At 42.6% G+C, this 15,790-nt stretch overlaps 1 protein-coding gene across 1 annotated transcript; it reads right to left on the reverse strand.

Annotated features, from left to right (window-relative positions):
* Positions 1-237: 237 nt before the first annotated feature.
* Positions 238-13,465, reverse strand: map3k12 (mitogen-activated protein kinase kinase kinase 12). The gene is made up of 14 exons (XM_057336553.1): positions 13,220-13,465; positions 11,322-11,845; positions 11,060-11,243; positions 6,852-7,043; positions 6,520-6,678; positions 5,546-5,704; positions 4,948-5,056; positions 4,598-4,707; positions 4,287-4,403; positions 4,048-4,167; positions 3,288-3,939; positions 2,918-2,985; positions 1,760-2,045; positions 238-1,672 (listed from the first exon to the last, which is right to left on the reverse strand). The coding sequence occupies exons 2-14, from the start codon at positions 11,743-11,745 to the stop codon at positions 1,556-1,558; spliced, it is 2,697 nt and encodes an 898-aa protein (XP_057192536.1). The 5' UTR covers positions 11,746-11,845; positions 13,220-13,465; the 3' UTR covers positions 238-1,555.
* Between the last annotated feature and the right edge of the window lie 2,325 nt (positions 13,466-15,790).

A 15,790-nucleotide genomic window follows, 5' to 3' on the forward strand; every position in this document is an offset into this window, starting at 1 on the left:
GCATCTCATAGTTCTTCAGATCAACATGTCCACACCGGACAAAAGACAACAGAACGCATGAGAACCCATTTTAATTTAAAATTCTGTCAAACTGGATGCGCCGCGACGCAACATGTACATTAGAACAGTCTAGCCGTGTGTACGTCGCGTCGCATCGTAATCGCGTTCGGTGTACACACGGTGTTAATAGACGTAACTGTTCAAATAACCGTAAATCATCATAATGCAAGACAGCAGTGATTTTATACTGATATATTTTATTTTCACAAACATTGGAAGGTAAAAGGTGTTGTCAAGCGATCTGATCTTGCTGTACAAGAAGAGTTTACATTTCTGCAGTAATGCGATTAAAATAGTCCACATGTCAGTTCAGTCATGCTTATTCCAAATGTGTCCATCATCACAATCATCAGAAATATGTTTTTCAGATTCAGATTACTGTCATAGTCAGATTATTGCTGTCTACATCCATGTAAACCAATCGCAGAATTTGAACGATCATAATTCAGTCACAACAGGGCTTCCAATAGTTTGAATAATTGTCCACTTTTTACATTTGTACACTTACTCTTTACCCCTCCCTGCATATAAAGCTCCATTTACACCTAAAGTCATGGCTTAAAAAAGAAAGGTGACGTGGTTTACGGTATTTCTTTAAAACATGTCTTAATAACATACGCTGGAGATGGGCATCTCTCATTATTATCGTATCATAAATACAATATTTGATCGTGTATATCCTACTGTAAAGTGCCTACAAGCAACACAACGTTATTACACATTCAAGGTAAAAAAAGTGCAAACATTTCTTTAGATGTATAAAAACAATTGATTTAAAAATTAAAATACATAAAAATGTATATCATGCATCTTCAGGACTTTACACATCTTGCAAGCTAAAATTCATATACATATTTTTTTTTTTTAAATATTATTGTTGTTTGTGTTTTTCCTTTGTTTGTACAGAAAATAAAAGTGCTTCTTTAAAATCAGTTGAGATGTACATATTGCATGTCCCTAGTAAAGAAAAAGTAGAGAAGAGGTAACGGAAGCGTGGACAGTGGCAGCGTGTTTGTATACTTTTGTGTTCAGTGTGATACACATCTGCTGTGGCCTGAACTCACGTCGGATCAGGACAATCATTTACATTTAACCCTCTTTATGGTCGTGAGTTACAGTGTGTGTGTCCTAAATGTACTGTATATTTACATGATATTCAGGGCATGACGGTCATATGAGACGTGCACCTTGTACCTGTACATATAGTGTTGTGTAGTCAGTCCCCATGTAAACACTACACACTGAATCTTTAGCACGCGAACGCTCGTGTGTATCTGCACTACAAATGAATCTAACAAGACAAACACAGCTATAGCTCACGGGACCGATGGTGAGATGTTCTTCCTGATGAGTTTGTTTCCGTGGCGATGCCCTGGTCATGAGGCAGTTTACAATCACAACATTGTTTTGACCCGAGGATTTCTTCTTTTTTACACGGTTGTGTTGTGTTGGTCAGCTCGGCAGGGTGTCAGTGAGAGTCAGCGTGTGTGCTGGTTCAGTTTTGAGGGGCCTGACCCCAGCCTCCGGCGCTCGGTGGACGACTGGGCTCTCCGCTCCCTGACTGGTCCAGTTCAGCGCTGTCACAGTCCGAATCCTCACACAGAGCACGAGTCTGTGGATCACACACACACATTATACTGTATATCAGGTTCATCTGTTCTGGGTTCACGTCAGTGCGTGTGTTTGTTTGTTTGTGTACCTCCAGGATGTTTTGCTCCAGGTCAAAGTTGGCTCTCTCCAGCTCGAGGGCGGCAGCTTCTCTTTCAGACAGCGTAGGCTCGGTGATGTCAGCCGGGATCTCTGAGCCCTGAGAGATGAGGTCATCGCTGCGGTCATCCAGACGCTCGTCTGTATTGGTGCTGACCACGTCGGGCGTGCCGCTGTGGGAGTGGTCAGTGGTGTGACCCTCCTCCCCCTCTGACACGGACAGATTCTCTGAACTGAAGGTGGACACTGACTGACATTTGGTGATACTGGTTGGCCGGCTGTAAATGAGACGGCAGAGATAGCATCTTCCACATTGCTTTTTAAGAAAACGTCTTGAAATGACAATAGAATAAATAAAATGACAAATAAACGATCAACATATAATACAGTTATATGCCAGACATTCCATATATTCCCAGAGAAGCCCTGTCTTGTTAAATGATTTTTTTCAGGAGTAAAGCTGAAATATGGCTAGTTGTGTGTGTGTGTAAAAATAACTGTATGAAAATGAGTTGGATGAGCCACTGTCACCATAATTTACTAAAGCATTCAGCCGGTTACAGTGCATCTTATAACAGCTAAGGGCGTTGTGGCTTGACGCGAAGCGGAGTCATTAACAAAAAAAAGCTGTTATAATGTGCACTTGTAACCCACTGCTTCACAGGGCTTATTGCTTGTATAAAACGGTTATTCCACATGCGTAGCAAGATTTGATCAAGTAAAGTAAATAAAATTATATTTAGGCTATGTAATGCGGTCAGCTGTTTATAACGGCTTAGAACTCGGCTCAACCAATCAGAATCAAGGACCAGAACTGACCGTTTTATACATTTCTGTCAGGACCACTGTCGTCAAGTATTTAAACAATAGCAATATTTAAGGTTGGCGGAATGAAACTGTTCTGAGCGGGAGCGCAGCAATACATGGCCCCCTCCTGGAGAACCGGTCATAACGGGATTCAATGAAATGATCCGACAGATCTTGTGGAGATGGGGATGGAGGTGGGTTTGAGTGCGGCACGGTGAAGCAGCTGACAAGGAGCAGAGCAATGCATCTTAAGTCTAGTGTGTGTTGTGTCACTTCTGGTTAACGTTGATTAGCTGCACCTGATGTGATCGGCTGATGCAAGCTAGACTCGCTTGATTCTTACCGTCGTCTTGGTAACTCAACCTCACTGTCCACCTCACCCTCCTCTTCTTCAGATGAGACGCCACGCCGCTGGTGAACACAAAACACACGTCACTTGAGAGAATTCACACGCCTGTTTAGAGGTGAACGGACACAAGTTCAAGAACGATTGAAGGATGAGGATGGACTCATCGCTGTCATGTGGATTCAGTGTTTTGGAGACGCACATGTTTAGATGAGACTGTCGAGCGGCAGAACTCATAGAAATGTTCATATATAGGCTAGGCTTCATATGAATTCTAATTCACCCCATTTCAGAAGATTTGAAGAAAAAAACGACTAAATCAACTCTCTGGTGCTTTATCATGAGCTGGAGGTTGTGTCATCTCTACCTGTTTGCGTGTGATGGCAGCTCTGTACAGGATGGCAGATGGGGTCAGGTGACTTCCGCTGGATCCTCTGGGTAACCGAATGGCTCCGGTGCCCTCCTCTCTCTCCTCTGCATGAGCGCGGCCCACAGCTCCACTTCTGCCGCAGCAGGGCGAGTCAGGACTGCTGGAGAACGGCAGCGAAGCCGCGTCCTCGCTCGCCGTGTCACTTCTGGGCGGAGTCTCATCTAAGCCCGCCCCGGCTTCGGCCCCACCCGCCGTTTCTCCGCCCAGGGCTTCGGTCGCGACGGCTCCGCTGACCCCGTCTTCCACGCGGCGGGTGGAGCACAGCAGATCGGGGCTGGAGGAGGACAGCTTTAACGGGGGCGGCTCCAGCTGACCCTCCCCCGCCGCGGTCCCTGGAGCTGTTTCGACGAGGGGTGGAGCGGGCGTGGGGGCGCTGGGCAGGGTGGGCTCTCTCTCTCGGCTGGGAGGGGCAGATGAATGTTTGGCGGCTGAGAGATCCCCGCTGCTGCCTCGGCCGCTCCTCCGGTGGCGTGTTTTCACCCTGCGAGCGCGGCTCGGCGAGGTGGGTTTGGCACAGGGTGGGACGTTCACCTGGAGCACGCCAGCGTCCATCTTAGGCAGAATGATCTCTGACCTCAGGAGATCCGGCCTTAATATGAAAGACCATAAAGACTCGATTGGTTAAATGAGACACTTCTTCTGCTGCTGATGGAGTGATGTGAGGAGTGATATTATTTTGTGCTGTGATCATTATCACCTCTTGCCGTGGGTGGGCAGTTTCTGCGGGACACTTCGCTTCTTGATGAGTTTGTCTACTGTGGTTGAGGGGTGATGTTTGAAGAGGCTGGGATATTTCTTGTCCAGACACTGTTCTCTCCTGTACACACACATTGAGAGAGAGAGAGATCATGATCAATTAAAGCCTATTGGCTATATGAGAAGAAGCAGGAAAAGAAAGCAGATATGATGTCACAGGAAGTAGAAGAACGTTCTTACCGGAGCAGCTCTTTCTCTTTGAGCTCCAGCTGTAGCATGACGGCATTCAGTTCCATGTAAAGATTATTAGCTCTCTCCAGTTTTCTCTCATAGTGTTCTCTGATGTCAAGAGCGTGTCTGTTACACACACACACACACACACACACAAACACACGCATGACACGTTTATATCCCACTTTGTTATTCAGCAAACACCAGCTGACCCATAAAACACTGAAGAAGTAAAGACAATCACTCCAAAGTGTCTGAGATTAAACTCAAACATGAACGAATGAATGAACGATGAGTTTGAGATGATGTCATGTTTTCACCTGAGCTCCTCTCGACGGCGGTTTATCAACTCTTCATCCAGACGATGAAGACACGTTCCCTCAGACTTTATCTTCTCAAAGTGCTGCTTCACCTCCTCACGCCACTCCGCCTGCACACACACACACACACACACACACACACAAACACACATACACACACGCACACACACACATGCACGCACACGCACACACACGCACACACGCACACACACACACGCACACACACACAGTGTGAATATTGGGATTGTGTTCTGAGTTTTTGAACTGTGTGTGAAGTCTATGAAAAACTAAATAGCAAATCAAACCAGCAGATGTTGTGTAGTACAGTGTTGTTGTGTTGTATAGTTCACCTGTGATTTGAAGTATGTCTCCTGTGGTGTAGACAGCACGTCTGCAGAGGCGATGTCCAAATGCAACAGAATCTGTCTGAATGACGGCCTGTTCCTGGGTTTGCAGTTCCTACACACACACATTACAATAAGAGTTCAAACTGTTCTGTGTTTTCTTCTCTACAATTCATGTCTAATAATGTCAGGGCCCAAACGGCCTCTCTGTCTGTCTGATGGTGTCTCACCAGTATATCGGCCGATGTATTTTTACAAATGTTTCTGTCTGGCCTCCATACGGCACAATGGCATTTCATTCATAAAAATGGCACTAATATGTAAAGCAGGCATTTGACACTTAGTAAGGTAATGACCACAGTAAAATGAGTGGTGTAAACCATGTTCAGCTGCCCACAATTCACGCAATGTCACGCGTGGACCTTTTCATGTGTTTAAGTCTGTTACTGCTGTAATACACAATAATTGCTCATTCAGTTTCATCAATGTTCTGTACGTCTCTCATTTACTCATTTAATTGTATTTATTGTGTTATATCGGCCACAGTGCTCTCTAAACATCGGTATCGGCCGTTGAAAACCCATATGGGTCGAGCGCTGCTCACCAGCACTGTCTGAGGAGGATCTTGAATCCGTCCGGGCAGCTTTCTGGAAGTGGAAGCTGCAGGCTGTTGTTTCCGACGCCCCATATGATGGCGGAGGAGTCCACGTCTTTATACGGGATCTCACCGGTCAACATCTCCCACAGCACAACACCAAATGACCTGCAGATGACATCATTCACACATGAACCAATCAACGAGCGGCTCGATCTGCTGTCGCGCTCTCATCCGCTGTAGATCTCAACTCAACTCAACTCAACTCAACTCAACTTTATTTATAAAGCGCTTTTACAATTTTCATTGTTACAAAGCAGCTGCACATGAGACATATTGACTATAAGCAAAATAATTAAAGTTGTACCTGTAAAAACAAGAAAAGGTGAAAACACAGAAGACAGACACACCCACATACAAAACACTCCACACACTCAATATGCACACGTACTAACACACATAGACATAGACACACACACACACACACAACAGGTCACGTGTGTGGGAACTGGTCACGCAACGGACACCAACACACACACACACGTAGCAGCATGCCAACACGACACACACAGCAGACACAGACACACGCACACACACACACACACGCTCAGTGAGAGCACACATTTAGGATAAAGGAGAGAGAAGCACAGGTCAATATAACAGACTATAAATTCCTATATGCAATATTAATTAAGCAAAACTTTAAAATTCTAAAGCAGCCCCCCGGCCAGGCAGATAGTGCAAAAACAGTTATGCAAACGGGTGGCGAGGAACCCAAAACTCTAATGGAGAAAAAAGAACCTCAGGAGAACCCAGGCCCAACCAGGGGATTCCAGTTCCCCTCTGGCAAAAGCTGCTGCCTCTGCACAAGCTCCAGAGAGCTTGCACAACAAGGCTAAATAAAATAAATAAACTTAATAATAAAATAATTTATAGTTTAAGATTATCATTAATAATCTAATAGCATTTGAAATTTCTCATACCAGATATCCACTTTCTCAGACACGGGTTCATTTCGAATGACCTCGGGTGCCATCCAGGCCACGGTGCCAGCAAATGACATCTTGGTGCTCTTATCTCGGAGTTCTTTAGACGTGCCGAAGTCTGAGATCTTCACCAGATCATCGTGTGTGATCAACATGCTGTAACACCACACATGAGAAAACTATAAGAGACACTATAAGAGTGATTCTGGTGTAAAGCTATGGAAGACTGAAAGGCTTTTGGATGTATGTGAGAGGAAAACTCTTGCAGGACTGACAGATGGTGTAGAGGAAATGATTTTCAGTCTCTGAGCGTGTGTGTGTTGATGTACTTTGGTGATTTGAGATCTCTGTGGATGATCTTGTGAAGGTGGAGGTAGTTCATTCCTCCGGCGATGCCCATGGCCCAGTCCACCAGCAGTGACGGTGTGATCTTTCTGCCGGCTCGCAGCACTTCATACAGCTGTCCCTGAGCACAGTACTCCATGATGAGACAGTAACACGGAGCCTGTGTGCACACGCCCCTGAACAACACACACACACACACGTTACACAAACTGTTAGGATTTAGGAATGTTTTCATCTATGTTTATATGTAACTGATCATGACACTTTGATAAGAAGGAGTTTGTAGTCTTCAGAATTACTGACACAAATGGTTGTTTGCCAGCGAGTTTGTAAGGTGATTCTGGGTAACTACACTTCATGGTCACGTCTGAAATGTCTGCGGGCATCTCCAGTCCTACATCACTAAGGTCTAATGTACTTCAGTAGTGATATCTCTAAACACTGTGTGTAATATATGTGTGCGCAATAGTGGAACTGACATCAGAATTCAAAGTCTAACTTTAAAATCTGTGCTTTAATCTTTGCTCAGTTAATAAGTTTTATATCATTTCTTTGAATGAATTAAAAGAGCCGTTTCATGTCTACAGTATCTTTGAATCACTTAACTGATCAAGGTTGATAAAGGATATAGAAAGTAATTAGTAATAAGTTATTAAATGCTTTTTGGAGAGAGTCCTTTGTACAGTCATCTAATGACACTATTGAATGTGTCATTAGTAACTGGTAATTCATGACTTTTTAAGCGTAATTTACCCAACACTGTTTAATCTGGAGCACTGTTTAGGATGGATTGAATGTGAATTGGGACACAGGGTATCACTTCAACATGTGGTCGTTACCTTTATGACTCCATAACATATCACTAAACACCATGCCATCTAGTGGAGGAATAACAGGCAAACTATTCCTCATGACAACCATTCATTCCTAACAGTCTACCAATCCAGATATTCATCATCTAGAGGCATGATGCTTTTGTACTGCACATACTGTAGATCGTAAACCACTGAAATGTGTTCAGAAGCGTAAACTTGAACGTAGAAAAAGAGCAGTTCTTCCGTACACGTGTGTCTGTGGTTATAGGGACGATTTGTCAGGACTGTAATGCAGTGTAGGGATTTATTATGTCTATAATAGCGTTCTTCATTCACAGGAACAGAAGTGCAGCATGTTGTTCTATGTTGTGGCACATATGTGTATACACTTTAATCTGGCTCCTCTTTGGATAAAAGCACAAAGCTAAGTGAATAAATGTACATCATTAAAAGATAAATACAGTTATAAGAGACATTCACATCTGCTGCTTGTGTTGTGTCTCTGTAGAATGATGTCAAAGACAAGAACTGGTGTGTGGAACACAGGCTGTGTGCTCATGAAATGTGTCATAATGTTCTTTTGTTGATTGGTTACACTTCTTTGTATTTCCAGCAGGTGTTTGTGTGTTCATCTGTCTGTACGGCTCTTGTGTTGGTCAGTTGTTATACATCATCTGTCTGTTCTCTGTACTTCTTGTTTTCTTTATTAAAGCTGCATCACCCTAAAGTGTGTTACTTTACATACTTCTCTTTATGTGGGTTAAAGTCAAATGATGTCAAACTGACACTTCCCACAAAATCTGACCCAAAGGATCAATTATGATTATTAGAGATGCACCGATATATCGACCAATAATCGGTATTCAGGTTAGGTGTATGTTAATAGTTTAAAAACAGCCGATGATCAGGGCCGATATATCCTGTCAATCAAAAGAGGAATTTGTGCTCTGAAACATCAGCAGCTTGATGTTCAAAAATACTAGTCATTATATGAATTAATAACATACAGAAAGTTATGAAATATTCATTTCATCTTCAGAATCATTATCGGCAGATATCACTGTGAATAATCGGCACAGTCTTCTTGGTGCATCTCGCTAATTATTATAAACTTACTTGTATGTTTCTGCTCAGTCACAGATTTTTGTTTGTTTTGAACTAAACCAAGAGCTCTATTTACATGATTATGGCTGCGTTCACACAGTTTTTAGGTTTGACAACAAGCACACTTTAAAGTGAGGCAACCCTGACCTGCAGGAAACCTTGGGGCACATGCAGGATTGAGGAGGTCATGGAGTGTTTTAGTGGCACAGTAGCAGCACGCTTACAGCACAGAATATCAATAAACAGACATTTAACAGTTTACTTACAGGTGTCAGTCTGCAAATGTTCTGTTCACAGCACTTCAAATTCACAGCTCTAATAATAACTGAACTAGCTCTATGGGGTTCACACATGAATCAATTCTGACCTGTACAGATATTAGGATATCAGATTGAGTGTAACATTCAGTCTGGATGAGCTTTTAAAGAGATCATTCACCCACAAGTCACGATGTTCCAAACCAGAGCTCAACAGTGTCTCAAGAGAGCTACTATTACTTACTGAAGCTCACAGCTCAAGAACATCATCTGTCCTCATCCAGCTTGACCTGTCTGCTGATCAGATTAAAACCAGTACAACTCTGCACTGCTTTCAGCCTTTTCACACACGCTGAAGATTTTGTTGAGAACAGAGGGGTCACAAGGTTCAGTGCTTGGCCCGCTTCAATTACAGCTATGCTATGTCAGGTCACCATGAATCACAGGTAATGTTCACCAAACTTTGACTCCACAACATCAGGAATATAAGCGCATACCTGTCAGTTTACAAGGCACAGATCCTGATCTCACAACTACTGCAAAGCTTTACTATCTGCTCTTCTTCAGCCAGCCATTACTGATGACCAGAACACAGCAGCATAACACACTGGACACCCCTGACATCTGATTGGTGCCACCCCAAAGTTTTATTCGCTACTGATCTTTTGATGTTGATTGACATCTGAAAGAAGCTTTATGTTTTGACATTTGGCAGCAGCGTGATGCAGTTTTGAAATAGAGGACGAGCGAATGACTAATTTGGAGATACACAAGAATAAGGAAGCACCGTATGTGAATACAATTTTCAGGTTATGCCTCGGGTTTCCTGAACAACTTTTACAAAAACTGAGTCACTGTTAAGGTAATGTTAGGCTTCATTAACAGATAATTCCTCATATAAGAGAGATATTTAACCTAACATACATTATGTTTACAACGCTGGGCTTTGGAAAAATGACAACACGATGAACAAAAACACCTAGCAAATTCAAGATAAAAGATTATGTTTTATTAACATAATAAAAACTACAATTGATCTAAATGAAATGAACTAATGTGGATTAAAGCAATACATTTAGATTGTGTTGCATCAAAGATTTCTTACAGCGTTGAGCAAACAACCAATCACAGTTCTGCCCATAAATGTCCTGGCCAATCAGAGGTGAACTTTCTCAAATGAACTGAGTTGTGTTGAAGTGTGTACAGATATGACGTAAGAGATTCATTGTGTCATGTAGACAGACTATTTCACTATAAACTGAAGTCATCGAGTGTTTCAGTGATGTTGAACCTTCTTTGATTGATTTCTATATAAGCTACAAGATTTTATGCTACTAGGAGAATCAATGTGATATACCAACACTTATAAAATCATTAATCAATGCTTCTTAGTTTGTTTTATTACATGTAACGTATTTCATTGACATTAATATTCAAAATTGCGACATCAAGGGCAATCATCCCCAATTAATGATTCTGTTTTTTATATATTTGTATTATGTGATCCCTCTCAGTTTAAGACACTATTGGTGCTCTTTTATTTCTGTTCAATTAAATGAGCTATCAGTTATCAACGCTGTCATTTTCATCATTTTTAGTTTGATCAAAATGACTTTAAGCTCATATCGTTGTGCAATTGGTTTGTAAATACATTTAAATCACAAATGTACTGTATGTGACACTTAAGTTGACGAACTCTGGGAAGTAAATGATCACTTGTGTCTCTAATCAACAATCCTAACAGGATTAATAAAGATCCTTCAGTGCCAGGTTAGGGTCACACACTAGTTTTCTGTCATGGTCTGTATGAATCTAACAAACAAACAATGGGGTCGACAGACTGGGACGTATGTGTCAATCATGTGTGAACTCACAGATTTATACTTGGCTTCAAATGTTTCTTTAATGCACCGATGCTCACACAAATGTCAAATGATGCTCACACACGTCTCGAAATATACATCACGCAAGGCTCATGAGCATGATGACAATAACAAGTTATTTGGTTGGACTCACTTGAAGGTGATGATGTTGGGGTGCTTGAGTTTGCGCAGATGTTTGATTTCAGTCTCTTTGATGTCTCTGACTTTTTTCACAGCCACCTCCTCGCCGTGGAACTTGCCCAGAAAAACTGCCCCTTGCGCCCCACTGCCCACCCACTGCAGCTCCGAGATCTCCTCGAACGGGACCTCCCACAATTCTGAAACACACACACACTTGCATTATATCATTCAAACGACAGCGGCGTTTCTCTGCGAGGGAGTCGGTGCATACTTACCCTCCTGACTCTGCTTGTGCTCTGTAGAGTAAGCCTTGCCAATCATCGTCCACACCGGCTTTAAACATCCAAACAAACCCTCCAGGAAGCCCCCGCCGCCCGCCTGCAGTCTGAAGCTGTCCGACTGGTTGCGCACGGCTCCGCCCTCAGCTCCGCCCTCCTGTAGCTTCAGCACGCTATTGGAGAAGTTGGCGGGCTCGTCGCTCAGGGTGGGGCTGTTGCTATGGGTGTGGTTGGCACTCCCACCCCCGACGGGATCGATGGAGAGCACGTTGCGCAGAACGCACTGGGTCGGGGTCAGTTCGGTGTCCGGAGTGCTTGCAGGCACCTCGGGATCCGGCCGACAGAAAGGGGGATCGGAGAGAGGGGTGCTGAACCCTGAGAGGGAGGGGGATGGGGCGTGTTGCTCATGGACACAAGCCATGGGGGCAGAAGGTGTGGGGTGGCCCGCTTATTTACCCACCCACCCTGAAGAAGAACACCTCTGAACAGTCGCTCCGAAGCAGCGGTGGTCCTCAACACAGCTGCAAAGAGGAATCATGACAACACTTCAATATTACAACAGCATTTACACACTGTGTGTCTGATGACTGAAGCTGATATCAACATGACATGGATAGCATTATACTGGATATATATTACATACCACTTCAGGATCGCAAACTAGGTGTATAGCATATATTTCAATACTATTTTATTACAAAGAGTTAACTTCAAAAATCGTTTTTTTATTGTGCATTCCAACTAATGTCAATTAGACTGCAGTTGGGTTATTTTGATTTAGTGATACAAAAATATACAGCATGATTTTGTAAAATGATTACATTTACATTTATTCATTTGGCAGACGCTTTTACCCAAAGCCACTTACAACTAGGAGAACATATACACATTCTGTCAACACGCTAAACAGTAGCGTCAGTCTACAAGGCCATGCTGCTAGAGGACTAACGCTGGAGGACGCAGAGGAGAGAATCAACAACAAGATTGTTTCTAGACAGACAGACAGACAGACAGACAGACAGACAGACAGACTTATTGGTTAGTCAAATAACAGGTATGTTTTGAGCTGGGTTTTTTTACTTGTGAAGGATGCTGCAGTTGGGATGATTAAACCAGAGTGATGTGTTTTTCCAAATAAACTCTTCCTGTGTTTATTTCTAATTTACTCCCAAATAGAAAATGTGTATTGTCAAGACTATCAGCAGTTTTAATAGCTGACACATAAATTAATGAAACACATGATTAACATCAAACGTACATTTATAATCAATATACAAAACCACACAAAGGATGACAGATTAAATACACACATCAGTGTATCACAACTCAACGCACATGCTGTAGTGTCACTGTGATGTTATGAACGCAGTTCAGTATATAGATCAGCAGAAGCTGAACTCGGTTATTGTGTAATAACATACAGTATGTGCAGTAAACACACGTTAATCTCAACATAATGTGTCGCTATAAAAAAAACACACTGAGAGAAGCGATTCCACGCGCACCGACGCACGCATCGCCCGCGCCAGTCTCAGCACAATACGACAAAATTGCATAACTAACGCACGCGTTCTCGTGGCGTGCGCGTTCTTCTGTGACACCATTACTGACGCGTGTCGTATGATAACAAGCGTGCTCCTTCAAAAACACAAGAACGACTGACACGCGGATCAATACACGCGTTTGATGTGACGTCATTGGCGTCAGTGAAGTACCGCAATGACTGAGGTTGCGCGCGCGCGCGCGCGCGCACACACACACACACACTGACACACAAACACACGGTTACGCACATATATTTATCCCACGATCATTCATGCATTTATTCAGCCGTATTTTTCATCGCAAGCTCGACGCGCAGCTCGTGTTGTGTTTGGGTTGTGGGTGAACGGTACCGAATCTCCGCGGGTTGCTGTTGTCGCGCGCGTTGTCAGGTGACGGGCGGGATGCGATGTTGTCCTCTCAGCTCCGCGTTAGACGCACTATCCACGCGCGTTCTCCTCTATCTCTTTCTCCCACGGTCTGATTTCGCGTGAATCCTATCGAGCTCCATCGGATGATCACAGGTTCGGCTCCATCGGTCCAGCGGAAGGAGCTGTTTCTCCTCTACGGTGCTGAAGTGACGTCAGAGGGCGTCATTACGCCCGACAGGGGGCGCGCGCGCGACCGTGCGCCAGAGCATGATGTCAAACCGTCAAGAACGAATGTTTATTTAAATAATTTACATGTATGTAATGCCGTCCACTGTTTTTTATTTTTTATTGTAATGCCGTCCACTGTTATTAAGTCTACTCTTCGTGTCATGTCTATAGACCGACTCATGTATCATATTAATGTATCATGAATTGTTTACTCATAACCCAGACACAGCTTTCCTGATTTCTGTGATGTTCTTGGGTCAACATCATTGTTGACCTGCAGGACAACATTTAAATGATTAAATAAATCAGATTTTAGTGATAAGTTTACAGTTAATGTGAAGTTTAGGCTTACACACAGTAAAATCGCCAGTGTTAAAAAAGTCAAATTAACACTCACAGTGTATATATAATCCACACTCTCAAAGTGTGGATTATATAAACACTGAGAGTTCATTTCACCCTTTTTAACACTGGCGATTTTGCTGTGTACCCATGCAGGGTTGGGTCATGCTTCTACACCATTGTCACCTATAATTTTCCTATGACTTTAGGGATAGTTAGTTGTTTTCTACAAAAATGTTGGCCAAGAACACCCCTAACGTTGAGAAATTATTTTAAGCAAAATCTCATTTTTCAGTTTCCCTGTTAGGATATCCCAAGAATTCCCAAAAAGATGATGTAAGCTGAATGCTGTTACAAATGGTTAATAATGCTTCCAGATCCTCCTTTACACTTAAAATGTATGCATCAGTGTATTTACTGCACGTTTTGACAAATGATGATGGCCTATCCACATGTTTACAGGAGGTTAAGGCACAGATAGTGGCAAATTTTGCTTTTGAATGAAAATAAAACGGAAGTTATTGTGTTTGGCCCTAAAAATGACTGAATGACAGTTCTGCAATGACTGAATGCCCCTTCCTTGTTGGGTTTATTAAAACCAGTGTAAAAATTCTCGGAATAGTTTTAGATGGAGACCTAAAGATTAACTCTGTGGTTAGACCTTGCTTTTCTAATTTAGACTAAGGCATTTATCCACAGCTGAGAAAGTGATTTCAGCTATTGTCTTTACACGAATGGTTTATTGCAATTCTCTCTATTATGGGGTTGATGCCAGTGCACTTGTGCGAATACAGAATATTTCTAAATCTAGCAGCAAAAATGATTAAATCTGCTCAGATATATGACTCGGTGACCCCACTTTTAATCTCATTTAAGATTCTGCCAGAACGATTAAGAATTAACTCAACTCAACTTTATTTATATAGCGCTTTCACAATTTTCATTGTTACAAAGCAGCTGTACATAAGACATATTGACTATAAGCAAAACATTAAAGTTGTACCTGTAAAAACAAGAAAAGGTTGAAAACACAGAAGGCAGACACACCCACATACAAAACACTCCACACACTCAATATGCACACGTACTAACACACATAGACATAGACACACACACACACACACGGATGCGCACGCACACACACACACACACGACGACATACCCACACACACACGCACACACCTCAGTGAGAGCACACATTTAGGATAAAGGAGAGAGAAGCACAGGTCAAAATAAACAGATATCATAAATTCCTATATGCAATAATTAATTAAGTTAAAACTTTAAAATTCTAAAGCAGCCCAGGCAGATAGTGCAAAAACAGTATGCAAACGGTGGCGAGGAACCCAAAACTCTAATGGAGAAAAAAAACCTCAGGAGAACCCAGGCCCAACCAGGGGATTCCAGTTCCCCTCTGGCAAAAGCTGCTGCCTCTGCACAAGCTCCAGAGAGCTTGCACAACAAGGCTAAATAAAATAAATAAACTTAATAATAAAATAATTTATAGTTTAAGATTATCATTAGTAATCTAATAGCATTTGAAATTTTGTGGTGAAGACATGTCAAGAGACCGCGTCCTTCTTGATCCAGCTCTATCATCTCAGCTCTTGTCAGGTCTCCGCTCTACCATCAGGTCAGGCCATGAACTGCATCCTGCTCGCTGTGGTAACCTTGGAACCATGAGACAAGACTGGGTTATTTAAAAGATTCTCATACTTGTGTTCAAGGCCATTTACAATTTAACTCCTGTTTGCTTATCAAATCTGATGTCAAGTTATACACCATCTAGACATTTAAGATCAGAAGATCAACATTTACTATGTGTTGTACGGACGTACTATAAACATAGGGGTGACAGAGCCTTTTCATGGCCCAGACTATGGAATGACCTCCCTCTGGCTGTTGGTTCTGCCGGGTCTTTACCCATGTTCAAAGCTATGGTAAAACAACATCAATTTGTGAGTCAGTATGATGGAATTTTAC

Source organism: Triplophysa rosa, linkage group LG6, assembly GCF_024868665.1.
Source record: "Triplophysa rosa linkage group LG6, Trosa_1v2, whole genome shotgun sequence".
NCBI classification, from domain to species: domain Eukaryota; kingdom Metazoa; phylum Chordata; class Actinopteri; order Cypriniformes; family Nemacheilidae; genus Triplophysa; species Triplophysa rosa.

Excerpts from the sequence above, each read along its gene's own strand:
- map3k12 (XM_057336553.1), bottom strand. The coding sequence starts at position 11,745 with ATGGCTTGTGTCCATGAGCAACACGCCCCATCCCCCTCCCTCTCAGGG. Across the intron at positions 3,940-4,047 it reads CTGCCCACCCACGGCAAGAG|GCCGGATCTCCTGAGGTCAG; the intron begins GTGATAATGATC and ends TTTCATATTAAG. Across the intron at positions 2,046-2,917 it reads GTTGAGTTACCAAGACGACG|CCGGCCAACCAGTATCACCA; the intron begins GTAAGAATCAAG and ends TCTCATTTACAG.